Source organism: Zootoca vivipara, chromosome 10, assembly GCF_965207765.1.
Source record: "Zootoca vivipara chromosome 10, rZooViv2.hap1.1, whole genome shotgun sequence".
Taxonomy (NCBI): domain Eukaryota; kingdom Metazoa; phylum Chordata; class Lepidosauria; order Squamata; family Lacertidae; genus Zootoca; species Zootoca vivipara.
The window spans coordinates 60,043,594-60,067,025 of record NC_142593.1 but is presented as its reverse complement, the minus strand read 5'-3'; the positions used below and the strand labels follow the sequence as shown (position 1 = coordinate 60,067,025).

The 23,432-nt window shown below is 47.2% G+C and overlaps 1 protein-coding gene across 1 annotated transcript in view; it reads right to left on the bottom strand.

Annotated features, from left to right (window-relative positions):
• Window positions 1-23,432, bottom strand: part of DNAI1 (dynein axonemal intermediate chain 1) — a 136,629-nt gene that overhangs the window by 20,469 nt on the left and 92,728 nt on the right. Inside the window, exon 19 of the mRNA XM_060280401.2 lies at window positions 12,040-12,225. Coding sequence (XP_060136384.1) covers window positions 12,040-12,225 — 186 coding nt within the window. The remainder of the gene's footprint in view (window positions 1-12,039; window positions 12,226-23,432) is intronic.

Here is a 23,432-nt window from a genome sequence, read left to right as displayed (position 1 = left end):
AAACACTCTGAATCTAATTCATCTTTGAACTGAGGTGGTGCTCTGAGCACCTGATCAGAATATTGTTCTCCTGGCTATGCTAACAGTGTGGACACTCGATATGATATGGCATTAGATACTAGAATCTGTAATTTGTCGTCAGCCAATAGATTTTCACCAGCTATTCCTGCTCCCGGGTCTCCCCTTCATCTCCATCACCTGGGGCATTGCATAACATTTGCATGCTCCAATGTATATGTATAGACTCTTCTGAGACCATATAGTGGCTAAGATATCGACAGTATTTGCAGAGCACCCACTGGCTGATCTTGGGCCAGCCATTCCACCAACCATGAAATGCATCACAGGGTTGTTGTGTAGATAATAATAATAATAATAATAATATTTTTTAAAAAAATTATACCCCTCCCTCCCCTCCCAGGGCGGCTAACACCAAATATAAATGACAATAAAACGTAATAGAAAAAACCAATTAATTAAAATATGGCTTAAAATACAGCTTAAAATGCAGTCTCATTTAGTAGTAGCCCATAAATCAAGACCATAAAAACATCATATATTCACCCGAGCCAGCTATCCATGCTGGTCCTACATGGGCCAGCAAAAATGCCAAGGGAAAATTTATATACCAAATCCTATATAAGGGGTCAGAGTGAGTCCAAGCCGAAGGCCAGGCAGAACAGCTCCCGCAGGGCCCTACTGTCTTGTGCCAGAGCGTTCCACCAAGTCGGGGCCAGTGCTGAAAAGGCCCTGGCCCTAGTCGAGACCAATCTAACCTCCTTGAGGCTCGGGACCTCCAAAGTGTTGTTATTTATGGACCTTAAGGTCCTCCGCGGGGCACAGAGGAGCAAACAATAACAGGCATCACCCTGAACTTCTGGAAAGAAAAATAAAAAAATTCCTTCAGTAGCACCTTAAAGACCAACTAGGTTTATATTTTGGTATGAGCTTTCGTGTGCATGCACACTTCTTCAGATACACTAGAAACAGAAGTGTCAGACCCTATATATATACAGAGGGTGGTGGGGGTGGGTGGGGATGGGAGATGGGCTGATGGGAGTGGTAAACCTGTAGATGGGTGTTAATGGTTAACACCCATCTACAGGTTTACCACTCCCATCAGCCCATCTCCCATCCCCACCCACCCCCACCACCCTCTGTATATATATAGGGTCTGACACTTCTGTTTCTAGTGTATCTGAAGAAGTGTGCATGCACACGAAAGCTCATACCAAAATATAAACTTAGTTGGTCTTTAAGGTGCTACTGAAGGAATTTTTTTATTTTGCTTCGACTCAGACCAACACGGCTACCTACCTGTTCTGGAAAGAAGAGTGATATATGAATACATATCTGTGGCAGCGGATGTGGATTTTAAAACTATCTCATCCCCTTTTTGAGCTGTGTTTTCAGAAGGAAATCTTAGCAAAGTCAAAGAGAGAGACCCAAAAAAGAAAATAACAGAACACCACTAGTCATCACATACAGCTCCCAAGTTAAAACAGTACAACGCATCATCAGAGATCTACAGCCTCTCCTGGACAATGACAGCTCCCTTTCTCAAGCTCTGGGAGGAAGACCTTTCATTGCCTACAGACAGCCACCCAATCTTAAACAACTCCTCACCCATAATAATACAACCACCAGACTTAACATGGACACTGGTACCAGAGCCTGCAATAAACCCAGATGCCAACTTTGCTGCCACATACACCCGGACAACATCATTACTGGCCCCAACAACATCCAACATACCATCTCAGGACTATTTAATTGCTCATCTTCTAACATTGTGTATGCCATCAAATGCCAACAGTGCCCTTCAGCTCTTTATATTGGACAAACAGGCCAAACCCTACGCCAAAGGATAAATGGACATAAATCTGACATCAGGAACCATAAGACAGAGAAACCAGTAGGAGAACACTTCAATCTCCCAGGAAATTCTATACAAGATCTCAAAGCAGCTGTTTTATTACAGAGAAATTTCAGGAACAGACTGGAAAGAGAAGTTGCTGAATTGGAACTCATTACCAAGCTTAAAACCATGGAGCCACCTGGGATGAATAGAGACATCGGATTCTTATCTCATTATGCATGATCAAGCTTTCTTTAGTGCCTCAGCCCTTGCTCCCCCCCCCCCGGACTAATTGCAGTAATCAGCAGTCGTTAACAGCCATCTCAGGTTTACCACTCCCATCATCCCATCACCCATTCCCACCCACCCCCACCACCTTCTGTATATATATAAGGGTCTGACACTTCTGTTTCTAGTGTATCTGAAGAAGTGTGCATGCACACGAAAGCTCATACCAAAATAAAAACTTAGTTGGTCTTTAAGGTGCTACTGAAGGAATTTTTTTCTATTTTGCTTCAAAGAGAGAGAGAGAGAGAGAGGGGGGGGGGAGGGAGGGAGGGAGAGGAGAGAACAGTTCAGGACTGATTTGGCACAAGCAGCCCCAGCAAACGCCACAGGTTTTCAAAAAGCATCACACACAGAGAGCGGCAGGTATTTTTGCCTGAGGCCCAAACACACTCCGTGCTCTGGGCTGGGCGGCTGAAGATGCTGCAGGCTGGTTCTGCCTGCCAATTGCTTCTCCAACCCTCACCTGGGAGGCAGGGATTAAAATGCATCCATCGACGTCAGGATCCAGGCCCCATTTCTATCAATGAGAGATTTGCCACTGACTCTGGGCCTAACTCAAGGTGCAATCCAAGCCTCGCGAGAGGATGCAGAGCAGAGAAGCAGACAGGGGAGGGTCCACGGGCTTCCCCATCTCCCTCCCGGTTGCTTCCCTCCCCTGAGGAGCGTTTGGCAAGGGCAAGCCAAGCAGCCACCTGGAGCAGGATCTGCTGGAGAGGGGAAGAGGGCTAGAGGGCTGAGGTCCCAGGATTGTCCTGCTCTGTGGTGTGGAAAGGCATGGCCAAAGCCCGGCTGGGCTGTAAGGCAAAGCAAGGTTCAGATAGGTCACTGAGAAAAACAGGATTCAGGCTGGATACAGGATTCTGGCCATGCTGCTCTGGGGAATACAGAGTTTTGAGTTCTGATGTTCTTCCAGCAAGGAACAAGCTGAAACCTGGAAACCAGTGTGGATTAGTGGTTCGTGTCAGACCAGGACCTGGGAAAGAGCAGGGTTCAAATCCTCCCACTCAGGCAGGATACTCACTGGGTGACCTTTAGCCACTCACTCAATCTCAGCCTCACCTACCTCACAAGGTTGCAAGGGTTAAGTGAGAAGGAGCAGATCCATGTCTGCCAACTGGAGCTCCTGGGGAGGAAAGTTGGGATATAAATGCAACAAGATAAATATATATAATAAACTCTTGTGCAGGAGCCACAACTAAGGCATCCATGACAGATTGATGCGCAACCAACCTCTACTGAAAACCTCCAATGAAGGCGTTCTTCCTGCTGTTTAGTCGGAATCTTCTTTCTTGCCATTTGAATCCATTGGTTTAGGTCCTGCCCTCCGGAGCAGCAGAAAGCAAGCTGGCTCCACTTTCTATGGAGGTTTCGTGTCGTTTGAGATGTGCTCTGCTTCCTTTTATGCACACACACTCATTTCTTTTTGGTCCACTGTTGCCCGTGCTCCAAGCGGGCTTCCAGGTTTTTAAAACAATGCAAGAGGTGGGGTGAAAAAACCCCTGCCAAGCTCATTTATCAGAAATGGTAGAAGTGGGATAACTGCACACATACACACTCTGCCAGCAGAGAGCCTTCGTTCAGCCTGCCTTCAGATCTCCACCCTCAGAGAGGTGTGATCCTGCCGACTTCAACTAATGAACTGCAATCAAGATTCACCAGGTTTGACTAAATACAGTACAGTGGTGCCTCGCTAGACGAATTTAATTCGTTCCATGGGTCTTTTCTTATAACGAAAAATTCGTCTAGCGAATCCCATAGGAATGCATTGGGGGAAAAATTTTTTTACTTTTTTTTGCCCATAGGAACGCATTAATTGAATTTCAATGCATTCCTATGGGAAACCGCGATTCGCTAGACGAATTTTTCATAAAACGAATTCGTCTAGCGAGGCAACCTCCGCTCGAAAAATCCTTTCGTTAAGCGGAAATTTCATTAAGCAGGGCATTCGTTAAGCAAGGCACCACTGTACATGTATAGTCATTGCCCACATTCAGTTGCAAAAAATTTAAAGGGCAATCACACATAAGCATATGCTCCTCCAACTAACTCCTGGCAAGGGCCTTCATCCTCACTACCCCTGGGTGTGTCTCGTGTAGGGGCTGTGAGGACCCTTTTGCGGAGGGGCTGGGGAACGACGACCCTGCTTCCCCATAGCAGGCACCCCTTGTGGGCCGACAGTTCAGTACATAACATTTTTAAAGGCGTTTTTACATCACTGTCTTGACTGGATCGGATTTCCAATCACTTCTTAATTGAACTTTTAAAATGCTCTCTGCTAATGCTTGCTTTTGATTGTGCATGAAATGTTTATGGAGTAGTTTCGACACTTCAGAATAACCTTATGAATATCACATCGCTGGGTGGGAGGTGGGGCTGGCTGGCTGGGACCCACAATTCTGGGGCCAAACACATCCTCTGCAGTTTCTTGTGCTGCTCCAGGCAAATTTCTCCCAAGGTTGTTCACTCCAGGTATCAGAGCCAGGCTGGAGAGAAAAGCACCTACCACAGTGGGAAACTGTGAGGAAACAGGGCAGAAAGAGGCTTAGCTCCCCTCACCCAACTTTCCACAGCCCTGGAGCTAAGAGCTAACCTTTACTCCTGGCTCCTCAGAACAGTTAGCACAGCCTAGAGCCAATGGCTGGAGAAAAGTCGCTCCAAATGGACACCGACCCTGAATCATCAAAATAAGGCATCTCAGAGTCAAGTCCTGCTACAGCCGTCTTCCCCTTCTCCAGTTCTGGCCCAGAATGAACTATTTCTTGCCAGTGTTTTGCTTTCTCACTTTGTTTTTTGTGCGTATGTGTTTTAAAAAAGCACAAAACATCATCTCCTCTCCACACTCATTTTCTTTCAGTTTCAGGTGGAGAGGGGTGTCAGGCATCTGGGATATTTCCCCCCCCCCAAGCGCACAGGCCCTTTCTTCTATTTATGGAGACAAAAGTTTGTTATTTCCTCTTAGATGAAATGAAATTTCCTAATTAAAAAACAGCTCTGTTGAAACCGGATTCCTTCTCCCAGGTGAAAACAGCCTCTCCAATTTGAGTGCAAATGCCTACCAATTTATCTCCCCCCCCCAAATGATCCTATTAAATATTTAACTGCATTTGGGAAGCCAGAGGTGCGCTGTGCATCTGAAAACATAGACACCCCCATTTCTGGTTACTGGTGCAGGAGAAAATAATTTAGCAGATGAAGCCATTTGGACTCCCATCACTCTCATTTAGAAGGAGTTGAGCCCCTCCGTCTTCCAAGGCCCTGATCGTTAGAAAAGAAGGCAAGCATGGACAATATCTCTTTAGGGAATCTTGCAAAATGGAACAAGAGATGCCCTCTGCTCTTGAGAGCACTTTTTCCAACCCAAGGTTGAGTGATAGCAGCATTCAGGCGCTCCACAGCTAGGGTTTCAATATCTAAGAGACTACCGAAAGTCAAGGGATGTGAATGCTAGTTCAGGAACAATGCCTTCCTTCCCCCCCACTCCAGAGCACCAGTTACCTTTCAGCCTCAGTCCGCCCTTCTATAAAATAGGAATATTAAAGATCAGCCTCAGACAGTTGTGAGAACAAGCAAGATAAACTTTCAGTATCACCATCCTAAGCCTGTTTACAGGGGGGAAAGTACCACTGAGTAAGGATGCTTCAAAAAATGGAAGAATTTAGGCATGTCAGCACACATTTTTTTCAGGACTTCTTTGTTCAGGGAGGGCTAAGGCAGTGGCTTATGTGAAGGGGCTACAAAGAAAAGAGCTCAGAGCCTTAAGGAGGGACAGGAAGGAGTCTAGAATACAGGAGCTGAACAGTGTGTGTGTGTTTAAGGCAGAAAGCCTCTAACCTTAGGCCCGTAATCCACTTACTACGGTATATCCAGGCCACAGTACGTGACAGAAAGCAGGTGTACCCTAGGAAAGTGTCTGCTCATGAGATCTGCCCAGGTAGCAGCAGATGCTCCCAGAAAGCGAGGCAAGACACTGACTCTGTGGGAATTTTTTTTTTGTTTAAGGCTGCAAGGTCCCCCATCCCATTTGTGCTGGGGGAAAGTCCGTCCAACGGCTGACGTTGCAAACCAATCCACTGAATCTTCTAAAAACATATGGGTGTCTGCTGAGAGGGGACCCCTGCTCCATGGGGTTAAAATGAACCTTTTCTATGACCCTTCCCTTCCACATCTGCCAGGCACAATTGACAAGGAAGATATAGCCACAGGAAACAAAATGCAGAACCGTTTTCAAAGGCAAGTCTCATGGGGAAAGCCCTGCGGGTTGAAGAGAACATGGATGGGTGCAGAGTTCTCATCTGGTCCGTTATTTTAGGGAAATCCAGTATCGAGGCTCGAAGCCTTAACCGCCTGCTCTGTATTCTAAAAGCAAGTTCCACGGAGATTCATCACACTGCAAGATGGCCTCCTGCTGGCTGCAACACCTTATCGGAGACACCAGTTCTGCTAGTGTTTCCTCTGAGGAAAATATTCACCTGAGGTGACACAGACAGACAGACAGACAGACAGACAGACAGACAGACAGACAGACAGACAGACAGACAGACAGACAGACATGCCTGGCACCTGCCCCAACAACAGCCACATTGGTCAGAAAGCACTCACACCAGACAGCAAGAACTTCAGAGAAATAACACTGTAAGGATATTACTGCCATTAAACATATGCTTTAAGGCTGGGGTGAACTTGAATGTCTACCCCTCCGCCCCTGAAGTTTCCCCACAGCACACAACTAGCCTGTGATTATCGTAAGAACAGAGGAAGAGGCTGCTGGATCAGACCAATGGCCCATCTAGCCCAGCATCCTGTTCTCCCAGTGGCCAACCAGATGCCCATGGGAAACTCAAAAGCACAAGAGCACTCTCTCCCCCTGAGTTTTCCAGCAATTGGGATTCAGAAGTATTGTTGCTTCCAACTGTGGACATAGATCATAGCCATTGACTGTCGCCTCCTGCATTAATTTGTTCAACCCTCTTTTGAAGCCTTCTAGGTTGGTGACCATCAATGCCTCTAGTGGGAGGGAGTTCCATAGTTTAACTACGTGTTGTGTGAAGGAGTTTCCTCAGTGGCATTCATGTCATCACAGTGGACGGAGTTATAAACCTCTGGCGTTGCTCCTGGCTTGAAACCGCAAGCGGAGTTGACAAGCAGCGATTCGCAAAGGATTCCCAGCCAGAGCAGCCATGCCTGCGGCTTTTGCTGCCATGTTAAACCTATCAAATGCTGAGTCTCTTTGCTGGATTCGTGTGGGTGGGTGGTGCCCGGACAAAGAGGACGCGGTGAGAGGGGGTGATAGAGCTGTCCAGAAACAGAGGCTGCTGTTAAACTGTTCTCAGTGAGGAGCAGGGAAGACATTCCTGTCGCCCACAAGGCACACAAACAACTATCAAAGGAAGGTGGAGAGGGACAAGGGGCAGGAGGAGCCCCGGGGAAGATTGCATCTGCCAAGCACCTACTCTGCCTTCTAGCAGAACTGAAGGAGAGCCTTCAATCAGGCTGATGGGTGACTTTCAAGAATGCAGGAATCTGAAGAGGTTTTCCCAGCCACTCTTCAGGCGCTGCCGCACTAAACAATCAAGTTCTTCCAAATGTGGAAATTGCTTTGCAAAAAAAGGCCTACAAAAATGTGCACATTGTGAGAAATTTGCAATAGAATGATGAGAAATTTTCACTAGGGCTCAAGAAAAAAAAAGAAATTGCAGACTAAGAAATGAACTCGAAACTGGGGGTGGGGCGCAAATGAGAAACTTGGAGAAGCAGACATTGGCAAATTCACCCATCCCTAATCTGGCCCACGTCAGACTTGAATTTACGCCCCTTAAACTAGAGTCAGGTTTGAATTCCAGGTTGATTCACACAGTGGTTTGCTGTTGTTGTTTGCCTGAGGAGGGCAGGATGGAATGCACATCCTACCTGAGAGAAGTTCCCTAAAGAACCGAACTTCCAGTCCGGCGCTGAAGGAAACAAAGACTAGGAAAGTCCCACACGAGGAACCTCTTTGGAAATAGCTCACCATTTCGCTAAGCGCCATTTACTGAGCATGGGATGAAGTTCTGCGTAACACACTGGTTCAAAATGCCATGGCACCGTGGGTGGCAAGCCCATTCATCTCCTGGTTGCCAACAGAGAATGTCTCTGGCAGACAGCATGTGCTTCCTTTGTAATTACAGATTCCCTCCCGTTCATTAAGGGATCAGTCAGACAAGTTCCATGCGCAAGCCCACCCCTTAGGTTAGCCTGTAGATCACAACTGCTGCTTCCCCTGCGGGAATCACTGAAATTCCTCGGCAAACGCCCCTTTAAGTGTAACAGGCAAGCGAGACCAGAGACAAACCGCTCCGTAATGACACTGGGAGGAGCATGCCACAGCTATGTCCCTGCGAAGCGAATTTTGTCTCCCTCCAGCTGTCGGTCTCTCCAGCTTCAGCTGCCCTTGCTAACAATGCACAATGTCATATTTATCCTCACCATTGGAGGCAATCGAGAAATCAGAGAAAGGGTCTATAAAAAGCACTCAAGCTATTAATACCTGTATGCAAGGGAGAAAAGTGGGACTAAAACAAGACAGGGAGGGATTATTCCTGGCCATGCTGCGTTTACCGTAATTTGTTACGGTTTATAGCTGCCGGATGCCAGACAGTTTTTTTCAAAAGCGCCAGAACCCAGATTTGTCTTAATATCAAGCACTGACCGATATCGCATTGTTTCCGCACCTGCGAGATGGCTGGTTCATCTTGCTCAGTAATGCCTACACTGACTGGCAGCAGCTCTCCAGTGAGTGCCTCCCCACTTATGAACCAGCCCACCCATGTGGTCTTCATCAGAGGCCCCTCCCTGTGTGCCCCTCCTGAGGAAGGGGCAGAGGGTGGCCACAATGAGAACAGGCCTTTTCAGTGGTGGCTCCCTGTCAGTGGAATTCCTTCCCCAGAGAGACACGCCTGGTGCCATCCTTGCCAGTCTTTGGGCTTTTTCTTTCCTTTGGGAATCACCTTACCTCCCTCCAATGGTGGTGCTCATCTTTTAGTGGGGTGCGTAGGACTTGACCATATTAACAGACCCTCCAAGTGTCCCTACTTTCCAGGGACGTCCCTGATGTAGAGAAGCTGTCCCGGTTTCTGATTGGATCCCTGAATGCCCCACTTTTTCTTTAGGATGTCCCTATTTTCATTGGAGAAATGTTGGAGGGTATGGAGTTATCCAACCCTCAAGCCGTCTGAAGGCAATTCTGTATAGGAAAGTTTTTTTAAAAAAAAAGTTTAATGTTTTATTATGTTTTTATGTATGTTGGAAGCTGCCCAGAGTGCCTGGGGCAACCCAGTAAGATGTGTGGGGTATAAATAGTAAAATTATCATTATGGAATGAGACGTCCCTATTTTCATCGGAGAAATATTGGAGGGTATGTATTAATATGTTACTGAATGAATATTTTGTATTGTTAATTATTTTAATTTATTTCTGGCTTTAAATTGTTTTTATTTGTTGTATTTTATCTTGTCGAGTTGCATTGAGTTTTTTTGCTTTTCGACTGATAAATAATATTAACCCCCCCCCTTTTCATTGTTTTAGGCCTCATCTGGACTTCCTTTTGCGCTGCGTTTCCACAAGTCCAAACTTTAAAACTCAGTGTCGGAGTGATTTTATTTTTGTCTCAGCATGTTCCTTGGGAAAACCCACATTTTACCACTGAAATGGAGCAAACGGCAACGGGGTTTTCTGCCGATTGCTGATGCAGCGGTAAATTGCAGATTTCGGTGGGGAAAGCTTTGGGACAAAAACAAATGAAGTAACACTCGGATACAGAGCTTTAAAGCGCAGATCTGTACTTTGAAAGCGCAGCGAAAAAATAAGTCAGGATAAGCCTGTCAGGATATATATGTAGTATTTGTTGTTTTCGTAAACAGCTCAGAGACTACTTCAGTATACCTGTATACCTGTTGAGTATGCTGCGGGTTGTGAACTTTCAGGTTGTGTACTCGGCGGACCCGGAAGTACCACTCAAGAAATCCTGGCCATCCTGTCTGCTGCTTTTAGACATGACCTGGACACCTTCCGAGCATTGTACCAAAAAATTTGATTGTACAGTGGTGGGACTACGAGGATCAAATCTGCTGCTGAAACATGAAGCAGCTCTCACTTAAAAGAGAAAATCATTAAGAATTTACAATGAGCAACAATAGAGGATGGGGCTTATGGCAGAAGCCCCATTTGCATTCTGATGCATTATTTAGTCCAAACTACTTTTGAGTCCCTGCGAGGAAAAGCAAAACAAACAAAATTTGGAAAAAGAGATGTCGCTGCCAGCTTGCTGCATTTCCATGTTTTCTGTACTCCTGCCTTTTAAAGACCTCATTTGTGGTCACTTCTTTTTGCTAAGCCTAAAACTCTGCTGGCATCAGGCAGGCAGGCGCCTTCGCTGTACCCTTTTCGACACCGGCTAAAAACATTTCTGTTCAGACAAGCCTCCCCAGATATGGAGAACGCTGATGAGTTTTATAACCTGTTTTTAGTTTATCACTGATTTTAATTGCTTGACAGTTTTAAGTAGATTTGTATTGCTTAATTGATATTAATTGTTTTATTCATTTTGTAAACTACTTTGAGGTTTCAAAGGATAATTGCGCTTCCGAAAAGTGCAAACTAATAATAATAATAATAATAATAATAATAATAATAATAATATTTGTACCCCACCCATCTGGATGGATTTCCCCAGCCACTCTGGGCAGCTTCCAACAGAAGCTTCCAACAGAAATTCAAACATTAAAAACTTCCCTAAACATTGCTGCCTTCAGATGTCTTCTAAATGTCATATAGTTGTTTATTTCTTTGACATCTGAAGGGAGGGCATTCCACAGGGCAGGCGCCACTACCGAGAAAGCCCTCTGCCTGCTGCCTGGTTTGCTTCTCGCAGTGAGGGAACTGCCAGAAGGCCCTTGGAGCTGGACCTCAGTGTGCAAATGGAATTTCTTCTCTGTCTGCAGCCACCCTAAAGCTTGGTGGCTAATTTGGCCCTCGGGTTCCAGACTAGCAGCTACAACATGTCAATGTGAAAACCTCACTGTGTGTGTGTGTGTGTGTGTGTGGTATTTTAAACCACATCCTGCAGAGCAAATCATCTGCTTCAGCCTGTAGATCAGGGTAGGCAACCTAAGGCCCGTGGGCCACAAGTGGCCCACAAGCTGCCCCCGAACCGAGCCACCCACTTGGCGAGCCCCCCCCACCGCGCTAAACCGGCGCAGCGCGGCTCAGGGAGTCGCTTCCGCAGTGCCGGAAATCGCGTCTGTGCATGCGCAGACGCTGAAAAACACATCTGCGCAGACACAGATGCTGGAAATTGCGTCTGTGCAGACGCCGGAAATCGTGCACGCAATTCGGCCCATGGAGGGATGTCCACTGGAGTGAACCAGCCCAAGCGAGGTAAACTTGATGGCTAGTTTGGCCCTCGGGTTCCATACTAGCAGCTACAACATGTCAATGTGAAAACCTCACCGGGATGGTGGTGGTATTTTAAACCATACCCTGTAGAACAAATAATCTGCTTCAGTCAGTAGATCGGAGGCAGGCAATCTAAGACCCATGGGCCACAAGCGGCCCACAAGGGTTATTTAACCAGCCCGTGAGCCACCCCAAAACTGAGCCACCCGCTCGGCAAGTCGTCGTCCCCCCGCGCTAAACCGGCGCAGGGACTCGCTTCCGCAGCGCTGGAAATCCGCATGCGCAGGTGCTGAAAAACACATCTGCGCAGACACAGATGCTGGAAATTGCGTCTGTGCAGACACAGACGCCGGAAATTGTGCATGCAATTTGGCCCTCTGGAGTGAACCGTCCGAGGCGAGGTGAACCTTTCTGACCCCTTCTGTAGATGCTCCCTCTCCAGTCCAGCCGTAAACTGGCTTACCTTTGGCATCTTGCGGAGGTTGGGAGAAAGCTTCAGGCAGGTGACGTGCCCACGGTCATCCCCGATTATGATGATGGGGTAGATGGCGTTGAACTGAACATGGGTGATCTTGTTCCTTTTCTTGGCCACCACTGGCTGGTTGCAGATGGGTTCGTATTTGTTGACGCTCAGGTCGAAGACGTGGGCCTGGCGGGAGACAAAGGGGTTAAAAAGCTGAGGGTGGGGGAGCCAGGCAATGGCTGAACGACGTTTCTTTTTTATTCATACTTTTCATGTTTATACAATTCACTATATTTACAATCATTTTGACATTTCAAAACTTGACTTCCTCCCCCCTCTTTCTGCGGTCCCATAAATTTATTTTTAATATCTTCTGCATATCCATATTAACTTAATTTGCTCATTTATTCATCTTCTTTAAATATATACTCTTATGAAACTGCAGGTTATTACAAAAATCCTGCCAATGTTTTTATCTGTTTACAATTTATCAGAAAATATTCAATAAACCATTTTCATTCTTTTATTTTAAAAAAAGTCTTGATTCCTTATTCTCCCAGTAAGTTTCGCCATTTCTGCATGTTCCATAAGTTTTTGTATCCATTCTTCCTTTGCTGGGACTTCTGCTTCTTTCCATTTTCATAGAATCATAGAATCATAGAGTTGGAAGAGACCACAAGGGCCATCCAGTCCAACCCCCTGCCAAGCAGGAAACACCATCAAAGCATTCTTGGCATATGCCTGTTAAGCCTCTGCTTAAAGACCTCCAAAGAAGGAGACTCCATTTTGAAGCAAGTAACATTCTTGCCGTTGAAGTTGCACACATGAATAAGTTTATGTAAAGTTTAGGTAGTTCTTTCCCTATAATTCCCAAAAGAAAAGTTTCTGTCTGATTTTTGCTTTGTTTTTACAAAGGTTATTTTAAACAACCTTTTCATTTCATTATATATCATTTCCCACGGGAAATGGCTGAACAGCGTTCCTAACCCCCACATGTGCCGGTGGAGCGCGCATAAGCCCGTTATGCCCCGTTATGACCCTAGCCCTTTTTCCCGGCCACTTCTGGGTTGCACCAATGCGGTCGTGTGCTGTGGTGCACAAACTGGACAAGTATAAAATGTCCATTGCCTGTACAGTGAAGGCACCTGCCTGGTATCAATTGGCAGGGAGTTCCAAAGTGCCGGTGCTGCCACACAAAATGATTAAGTTCTTACAAATGCAGAATAGGTATTCTGTGGCACCTGTGGTAGTGCCAATTCCACCGACTGAAGCAGTGGACAGAGTGGGCAGATGTGGAGTAAGGCAATCTCATAGGTAAACTGGTCCCAAGTAGTTAAGGGCATTATATACTAATAGGTATACTAATAGTAACACCTTGAACCTGGCCACACACACACACACACCCAATACTGCACATCTCTTCAAAGGCCAATGGATGCTCTCTTTTCAGTGTGCATTTATCCTTTAAAAACAGGAAGTGCATTAAAGAGGAGCGAACAGAACCAGGCAGCCATCTGTCATGGATGCTTCAGCTGAGATGCCTGCATTGCAGGGGGTTGGACTAGATGACCCTCAGGGTCTCTTCCAACTCTGCTATGATTCTGTGCTCCTCCTGCTGCTGGCAGCTGCTGCATTTGCACGGGGACAAGGACCCTATGCATCTGTGGCTGGAGGAGGCTGGCACCAATACAGGTCCAAGGTGGGTGGAAGCACATCATCCAGAGACACCACCCTTAGTATCCCCCCCTCCCACTCTTAATTGCCCAAGCTAATGTCTAAAATAATCAGGCAATCGGCTCTTAAGTGGAGGGATTCCTGCGCTGGCTGACAAATGCAGAACACAGACTTGCTGCTTCCGCAGCTCTCTGCTATCCAGGGCCTTGATGATACAATCAAGAGGGCCATGGAGGTAATTAATGGAGAAAGAAGTCAAGGGGTGGGAGAGAAGCAGGCTGAGCTAATGGATTTAAACAGGGAGGGGACGCGGGGGGTGGGTGAACATGATGGAAACTGCCTTCCCCCCGCCAATGCCCAGCTCAGCTTCAGAATAATAATAATAATAATTTATTGATAACCCACCCATCTGGCTGGGTTTTCCCAGCCACTCTTCAGGCGCTTCCACACTAAACAATCAAGTTCTTCCATTATATAATCCTATATAATTATCCTATATAATAAAGTCCCTGTGTCTCTGCGTCCAGTCCCTGTGTCCCTGTGTCTGCGCTACTGCGCATGTGCCCCACGGACACAGGGATTGGACGCGGACACACGCGCATGCTCTCTCCCCCAACCCCTCTGCCTACCTGTGGCCGCCAACCGCTGCTCCCCGTGCGAGCGCGCTCTGTGCGAGCGAGCGGGCGCCCAGGAGAAGGCCGCGATTCGGCCTGTTTTGGCGGCGGTGACACGTGGGGGGGACCAGCCGGTCCCCCACACGCCGCCGCAGAAAGAGGCCGAATTGCGGCCTTCTCCTGGGCGCCCACTGCCCGGCTGGGCTCAGCGGAGCGCCCTTGAGGAAGCGGCGGCCGAGGGAGGACCAGCCGCCCCCCCACGCGCCGCCGAAACAGGCCGAATCCCGGCCTTCTCCCAGGCGCCCACTGCCCAGATGGGCTCAGCGGAGCGCCCACTGCTAAAGGGAAGGAAGGCCGTGGCCCCGCCGCTCCTCTCACATACCGGTATGTTCTAGCGCCCGTTTTTTTAACGGGCTGAATGACACTAGTAATTAATAATAATAATAATAATAATAATAATAATAATAATAATAATATTTATACCCCGCCCATCTGGCTGGGTTTCCCCAGCCACTCTGGGCGGCTTCCAACAGAAAAATAAAATAAAATAAAATAATCTATTAGACATTAAAAGCCTCCCTAAACAGGGCTGCCTTCAGATGTCTTCTAAAAATCCGGTAACTGTTTTTCTCTTTGACATCTGGTGGGAGGGCGTGGGCACTTTGTGTGTGTCTTGAAATGAGCAGTGATGGGCAGTTGGGCTCTTCAGCCTGGGAAGGGAGCCCATCTGGGAGAAGGAAACTCTGACCCTAAACCTCCGCTGCCTTATGAGGCATCTTTGGGAGAAGAAAAGGCTAGGGAGAAAACCCTGCACAAATCTGGAGTGAGTTCCCTAAGGTGGTTGGATGGCGCCTTGTAATGCCTCCTTCTGGCAACTCCTGCAGCCAAGTTGGTGCCAAACAGTCTTGCTCTGTTTTCCTTGGGGCCACAGCAGCGAGGCCGAGAGGGAGGGAGTCTTGTGTCATCTGGGCAGCCCAGGATCTCCATGCAAACTGCCCAGGTTTGCATCCCAGGGATGTCAGTTCAGTGCTGTTCGCGCAGAGGTTCGACTTCACCCCCGAAGGTGCACCCCAGTATCTCTCGAGGCAGACAGATGCCCACACACGCCCCAGCCATGACTATCAATGGGGGGGGGGGGAGGATTGTAGATTGTAGCCATAGTCCTGCTTTTCCTCTGTGGCAGGAGGTGGTGATGTCTGCTTGCTAAAATGGAATAATGATAATAATAAAAGAATTCACAAATGCACGGGGAAAGGTCTTTCCAAGGTTCTTAGACATGAGAGAGTTGCATGGAACCTCCATGTGCAGGAGCAGACTACCTCTGTCTGACTGGGTCCTGGGGAAGAAACTAGGAGGGAGGGCATTTGCCTCCTCCTCCTCCTCCTCCTCCTCCTCCTCCTCCTCCTTCCCCTGCAGCATTTCTGTCTTGCTCAGTCCTTCTCTATTCTGGCTCCGCTTGGCACATTTCTGCAACAGTCCGGGGAGGTCCCCAGTCGCTGTTATGAAGAAAGAGCCATCTGTAGGATGTTGTTTTGAAGTGCACAGGCAGGCGCTGACAAATGCAAATTGCTTTGGATGCTGGCTCCAGGCTTTCCAAAACACGACAGCCACACACAGGCAAGAGGCACCAGGGACGGAGGCTGAGAAGCTTGCAAGCGTGCAGAAGGTCAGAGATAATCAAGTCTCTGAACTTTCCAGCCACAAACTCTGGGTTCTGTGAACTCCCAAAGACAAAAGCTTATTATTTGTTTATTGACTCAGCTACAGAAAAGAATTGCATTTCTCTTTTTTTTCTGACAGAAGGCAGAGAAAGAGAGTTCAGAAATGCACTTATTAGCGCTCCTGAAATAAAACTGTGTGATTGGCCAAAGTGTCAAAGCGGGAGTCAGGAGCAGGTTGGCAAAACTCACAAGGGGTCAGTGAAGTTAACTCTTTATGCAAAGAAACAAAAACTGCTCAGGCCTAGTGGACACATCTTCCCTTGGATAATTTGAGAAATGGAGACAGCAATGGCTTTAAAACTTGGCTGTGATTCTGCATTGCAGGGGGTTAGACTAGATGGCCCTTGGGAACCATTTCAGCTCGACAATTCTATTATTCCTCTTAATTCTCTGTTCTGTGGGTGGGGAGAGAGAGATTTGTTCTGTTTTCATCTGGTTTTCAAGGAACGTTACTGAAGGTTATTGTGCATATTTTCGATCTGTTTATATGTAAACAACTCAGAGATTTCATTCCATTCGGTGGTATTAAGATAATTACAAATCAATTTCTGCGCCACCAGAAAAGTCCACCGTTAACTGATAAAAAAGTTCTACCTTCCTTCATGTTGGATGACAAGTACCTGCAGTTTAAATTTATGGGGTTTAATAGATTTTATAGTTCATATGCCACCTTGTCATGATTCTGCAGGCGTTTTTCTCAAGTTAGTCAAGAGTGAGATTTTTATTTCAACAACCCGAGGTGTTTAATTATGTCGTGCATGTGCTTCCACATTAATTGGTCCTAAACCACCTTAGCCGGGATGTGGCATGAAGCTGGAAGTCCTATCGGCGAGCGAACGGAAGGCCAGTCTGTGTCACCAGATCTCCTCTAATCAGCGCAAGGATCCAGGATGAGTCAGAAATAAAGGCAGTAGCAACAAAGCAAAAGATCCGGTACCCTGGCAACATCAGATGGAATCAATACGGCAAAGAAAGGTGAGGGATGATTAAATACCAACGTGGCCTTTATATCCTGACGTGCATCTTCCTGACATACAGCTTCCGCTGGCCTCGGGATGGATCCTTTCGCCTCCCTCTGCTGAGGCAGAGCTCAGTGTGCCCTGACACAAACATGCCAGGGTTTCAAGCTGGCAGGTCCTTTGGGGAGAGGGGGGCGATAAATTTAGCAACAGGCTTGGGGTGTCACTCTCTGGCCTGCAGGAGCACCTGTGGCTGCGAAGAGAACAGAACCAGCAAAGGATGCTCCTGCCCTGCTCAACATGCCATAATAATAATAATAATAATAATAATAATAATAATAATAATAATAATAATATATTTATACCTGTCACAGTGGCCTGGCTGGGCTACTTCAGAGTAACGACTCCACACAGCTCTGCATTTTATCCTTTTATTGGTGCTGTGAATTTACAGTGCTGAAAGCAGTGCTATTTACAGATAGTGGTACATGTTGCTAGTCTTCCGCAGAACCTCCGAATGGCGATTCGCGCATTTTCCTACAGCAAAGTAATCTTGGCATATTGAATCTCCGCCCCCTGCGCTTTTTACGCAATTCCGGCGTAGCTGGGATCGGCCTCTTTCCCACCGTCTCCCTGCTTCCCTGTTCCCTTCCCAGGCGGTGCCTGTGCTCCGCCAAGGTACTCGAGCTCCTGTTTCCACTTCCTGAATCACCACTCGAAGTCTCCCCCTCCCCACTGGGGGAGGAGCTGGTATTCAGGATGGGAGGGGGCTGCCAGTACCTCTTATCCCTCACAATACCCCACCCATCTGGCTGGGTTTCCTTAGCCACTCTGGGCGGCTCCCAACAAAAAATTAAAAGCACAATAAAACACCAAACATTAAAAGCTTCCCTAAAGAGGGATGCCTTCAGGTGTCTTCTAAAAGTCAGATAGTTGTTTATTTCCTTGATACCTGATGGGAGGACGTTCCATAGGGCAGGCGCCACTACCAAGAAGGCCCTCTGTCTGGTTCCCTGTAACCTCACTTCTCACATGGAGGGAACCCCCAGAAGGCCCTTGGCGCTGGACCTCAGTGTCCGGGTTGAAAGATAGGGGTGGAGACGCTCCTTCAGGTATACAGGACCGAGGCCATTTAGGGCTTTAAAGGTCGGCACCAACACTTTGAATTGTGCTTGGAAACGTACTGGGAGCCAATGCAGGTCTTTCAGGACCAGAGGTTATTAAGATTCTTCTCTCCAAAATCCCCCACACCATGTTCTTCTGGATCAAGCACAAATAAAGCCCCGCACAGAGCAATCCCTGTGGGTAAAAAAATGTGCAGAGCCAAAACAGGGACGGGAAAGAGGCTAAGTTCATAACAAGAAGTTTGTCACACAGCTCCTTCATTGTGACCTGTGCCAGACAACTGGTTAATACCGAAGGTGGAGAGGCTGTGCCCAGACTTGCTTTCCCATTAAGGAGGTGTTGAAATAGCACTCAGACAGCCAGTCTACAGGAAAAGACCTTTCGTTACCTGTGATCCTGCAGCTGGTCAGAGTAGCCAGTACTGAACTAGCTGGTCTGACTTAGGGCTTGTCCACACTTCCGCTTGACTTGTGCCTAGAAAGCAGTTGTTTTGCCTCTGCCCTGCTGCTTTCTCCCAGAAAACCCACTCTTTAGCGCTAAATCGGAGCAAACATCAATCCAGAGAAAACCCAATTGACATTTGCTCTGATTCAGCAGTAAAGATCAGGTTTTCCCAGGGGAAAGCATTGGAGAAAGTGAGAAAGTGGACAAGCTCTTTGTAGAAGGCCAGTTTCACACATACAATGCAAGCAGGATGCCATCTTCTAATTTTGTATGGCCTGCATGCCTGGGAAGACAGGATGAGTGCCAGGTTTATTCAAAGTGCTTCCTGGCTAGACACATCATTTGCCAACAGGGGTGATTAAAGAGCCTGAGGGTTCTTTATGTTGCAGGTGATGGAAGACAATCGTCAACACGGCGGAGTACAGAAAACAATATCCTAAATATAGATGCTGCATCCTGTGAAGTCAACCACCTTTGCAAAAGACTCTGAAATCTCTGGTTAGATTTTTAACCTGTGCTCTGTCGAAAGGCTGCTCTCTATCCAGACTGGGTGGCATATAAGATTTATCTTAAGATATATATACATATGCCTAAATTAAAACCAAAAAAACTCCTCTCCTTTGCACAGCACTGTCAAGTGAGCAAGAGGAGAGGAAAGAAATCTTAGAAAGAGCAAAGCAGTCAGAAAAGAGATGACATTTCCTTGCTGCATATTAAGAACCACCCAGCCCTTCCTTCCTTCCCCACAGAGGCTCTTTGGATCGTGGAATGAAATGAAATGAGAAAGCTGCGTGGCACACTGCTTTTTTAGCATTTCTTCTTCATTATCGCAACGATTCGTATAAGAAGCCAAGCAAGGTAGCCCAAATGCATATTATTGGAGACGTAGGCTTGCTTAAGGGAGATCACAGGTGGGGTGAAATGTGAATTGGAGACTCCTGACTCACATAACCCTACAGCACAAAAGTTGTCGATACTCTGCCTTGCGATGGTGTCCTTGTGGCCTTGTACAAGGAACACTTCAAAGATGACTGAGGCACCTCTTGTGCCAGAGTTGCAAAGTCACATTGATTAATTATGGGACATGGTGATCAGGGCCGTCTTAAGTATATCTGGCGCCGTGGTGCAAAAATCCCTCCGCCGGTGCCCCCCCCCCGTTTCCCAGAGTTGCTGACCTTTTTGCGGCACTGCCGGCAGCTTTGTGGGGCTGGAGGAGGCAGGCAGCGGCTGGAGGGCGGCTCCTCCAGCGGGGAAGAGGCGGAGGCTCTGGGCGCGGCGCTGCTTCAGCAAGGCGGGTGAGGGCGGCGAGCTGGTGCCGGGAGGTGCTGTGCCGTGCCCAGCCTCTGCCTCTTCCCTGGCGCCCTCCAGAACTTGGCGCTCTGGCGCCCTGCGCCACTTGCTTGTATGGGCAAGATGCCCCTGATGGTGATCATTTCTAAAAGGTGGTGGGATCCTTCCTCTAGGGTCCAGGAAGTCACATGCTTAGATTCAAAAGTACTGCCCTCAGTCCTAGATATTTGCTTGTGGTCATGGCCGTAGCTGAGATTTGCTGCAATGAAGGAATCCAAAAGGGATGGCCATTTGTTCAAATGGTCTGGAGAGGTTGCACCAGTTTGCAGCCTTTGGCACCAAATGGGACATTAGAGAAGTGGTGAAATACAGAACGCGTAACTTGAGGATTAATGGTGGAGACTCCGGATGGGAGCAGCGACCTTGATAAAAACTGACCCGGGAAGACAATCTGGGTTGCAATTTGTTATACAAGCAACTGCTCAGTACTGTTTTGTTGTTACCGTTTTGTTTGTTGTTGTTGTTTGAAAAGGGCAAACCTCCTCCTTCTGACTGACAGAAAGTGGTTCAAAAAAACACTGGCGGGTTTCCAGAAGGTTGTTGCTGAGTTTACAGCCTTCTGAATCTCAAAAGGTTGCTACGTTTAGCAAGGAGGAATTAAAGGCCCCAGGAGCATCTATCGAATAAGCATTTGAGCCACTCAACAAACGCACTTGGCAGGCTGGTATTTATCCTGAGGTCATTTGTCATGGCAAGGATAGCTCCATTACCACCGATGAAGGATCTATCCATCTCAAAATATCTCATTACTATCTCATTACTTCTTCATTGTATCTGAAGAAGTGTGCATGCACACGAAAGCTCATACCAAAATAAAAACTTAGTTGGTCTTTAAGGTGCTACTGAAGGAATTTTTTTTATTTTACTTCGATCCAGACCAACACGGCTACCTACCTGTAATCATTACTACTCAGTCTTCGTGGTCAATATATTAAACTGCCTGCTTATTTCTTTGCCTTTCTTTTCTTTGCCTTTTTTTTAAAAAAGAAGCAGCTTAATTCAATCCTTTGCAACATGGCAGAGGAATTATTTAGCCTTTGAAACCTTTTCTGAGAAAAGGATGTGCTTAATGCCTTGCATTTTCAAGCTCAGCCTACCAATGTTATGCAAATCCATGTAATGAACCACAGCAGCCCTCCTCTACCAAGAGAGAAGCTCAGAAAAATCAAGAGTGTGAAGATAAGAATCACTTTGCTGGGTCTGCCAAATAAGGCAGCTTGGGGGTGGGGGTGGGCAGAGCAGGCGGCATTTGTGTCCAATCCATTGCTAGGATCCATCCTATTTTGGGGAGAGAAGTGATCAAAAGTCCAATCTGGTATCCCGTTCATTAAAAAACTCTCCCCAACACTGAGTGAGATTCTAAAGCAGTGATGGGGAAGCTTGTTTAACGCAATGGACACATTCCTTTCTTGAAAATTTTCTGGGGGCCACATGGGAGTGGTGGGTGGGGCCAGAGTCCAAAATGGGCGGAGCAATGCATGCAATATTTTAGCTTTGTGCAGTAGGTCCGCTTCTTCTGCACAGCCTCCATGCAGAGAAGCAAAAGGCACCGCCAGGGTTCGAACACATTATTCCAGGCAGGCAAAAATGCTCACGGAAGGTTCAAAGGAGGGCTGGTGGAAAGAGGGTGTGTGGCTAAGGTATAATGCCTCTGAACATGGAGGCTCCGCTATGGTAGTCCTGCTCTCCCTTGAATCTCTGTCATCTTCTTTCTGAAAAAGCCATCCAAACCAGTGCTCAATCTCTGCATTCTTGTGCCCACAAGTTTCATAGTTATACTTCCTGTGAAGAAGAGGAAGTGCATGCATGCAATTCCATGCCTTTATCAAAATACTGATGGCAAATAACAAACTTAGGCTGATCAATCACTCATTAGCCCTCTGAAATAGCCTTCACTCTGGCCAGCACCACTACAGAGGGCAACTGTTTATTTAACCTGTGGTTCGCAAAGAGCTCACCTCCCTGCCTTTACTTCCTTTTATTTTAGGTTACGGTTGTGGCAGAGAGCAGAGCAGTTTTCTGCCATGGCAAAATAGGTGTCTGCTCCTGAATACCAAAGGCCATCCTCCCCTGGCAGTGCCTCATGTAGCTTCATGTATCCCTATTAAAGCATATTCCTTTCCGGAATTGATGCCAGCAGCACTTCATTAGGGGACGGGATTGAATTATCCGCAGTAATTGAGCTGAGCCATTTGAACAGGAGGGACAAAAAGGTTATGAACGATTCTCAGCTCCCCTGATGTGGGGTAGGAAAGACTTTATTAAAAAATGAATCTTGGGCACTTGTTTAAGCATCACCAAAAAGGTCTACTCTACCCCAGCCTTTCCCAAATGCGCTGGTCCATGGAGAAAAGACCGTCTTTATGAATAACTCTGCCAAAGATCTGATCTCCATCTAAAGTCGCTCCAAAGGGACAGCTGTGTTTCTCCCCCTGCCAATTATTTTTTTAAAATGGTGAACATGACAATTGCATGGATACAGATTGTTCAAACCTCCAAAGAGAGGGGCAGTAAGGGAAGAAGGAAGCTATTCTTTTCCCTGCCTTTGGATGTAGCTGATAAACAATTATTTCCAGATTGGGGGCATGAGAGAAAGCATCCTTCCGTGGCCCTGGATTTTATCCAAGGAAGCGAGAGAAAATGCAGGACATTTCTTCACCACTTCTTCTGCTTTATGCCGAATATTCTTTTGCTTCATGTTCAAAGGCAGGCCTTGCACATCCTCATGCCCCACTAAGTAAACGTCAGCAAGCTTGCTTTCTGCCGCTCCACAGGGTCAGACTGGAACCAATGGGTTAAAATTGCAAGAAAGGAGGTTCCGACTAAACTTTAGGAAGAACTAGCAACATCAGCCCTGCTGTGTGCTAATCCCTTGCAGACGAGCGCAGTGCCAGGAGACAGACAGTCTGGTTGTGCATCCACAACAGTGACCGGAGAAGGAATGACTGCTGGGAGGAGCAAAGAGAGAAGAAATGCCATGGTGCATCTGCAGCAGCACAAGCAGACACCTTCCCCTGCCCCAGCTGCAACAAAACATGTCTCTCACCACAGCAAGCACTGCAACCATCCAACAGCTTGACCTCACCTCCAAAGTTGTACTTGTCCATTATCTCCCAAGGCAGACAGTTGCCAACCAAAATGTCTGACAGCAAGAGCTGTTCAACACTGGAACGGATGACTTTGGAAGGTGGTGGCCTCTCTTCCCTTGGAGGTTTTTAATCAGAGCTTGGATGACCATCTGTCAGGGAAGCTTCAGCTGTAAAACCTGCACTGCAGGGGGTTGGACTAGATGACCCATGGGGTCCCTTCCAACTGTACCGTTTTATGATTCATTGCTCTCGCCTGGTTTTTCTGTGCATTGCACCAGCATCAACATCCACCACTTGCTGCCCCTGTTGCCTGTCCGCCTGCGGTCCCTGTGTCCACATCTGCCAGTGGTACTTTGTGTATAGACCCAGGGGGGAATGGCCAGCTAACAAACCAAAGATGGCAGAGGCACCACTTAC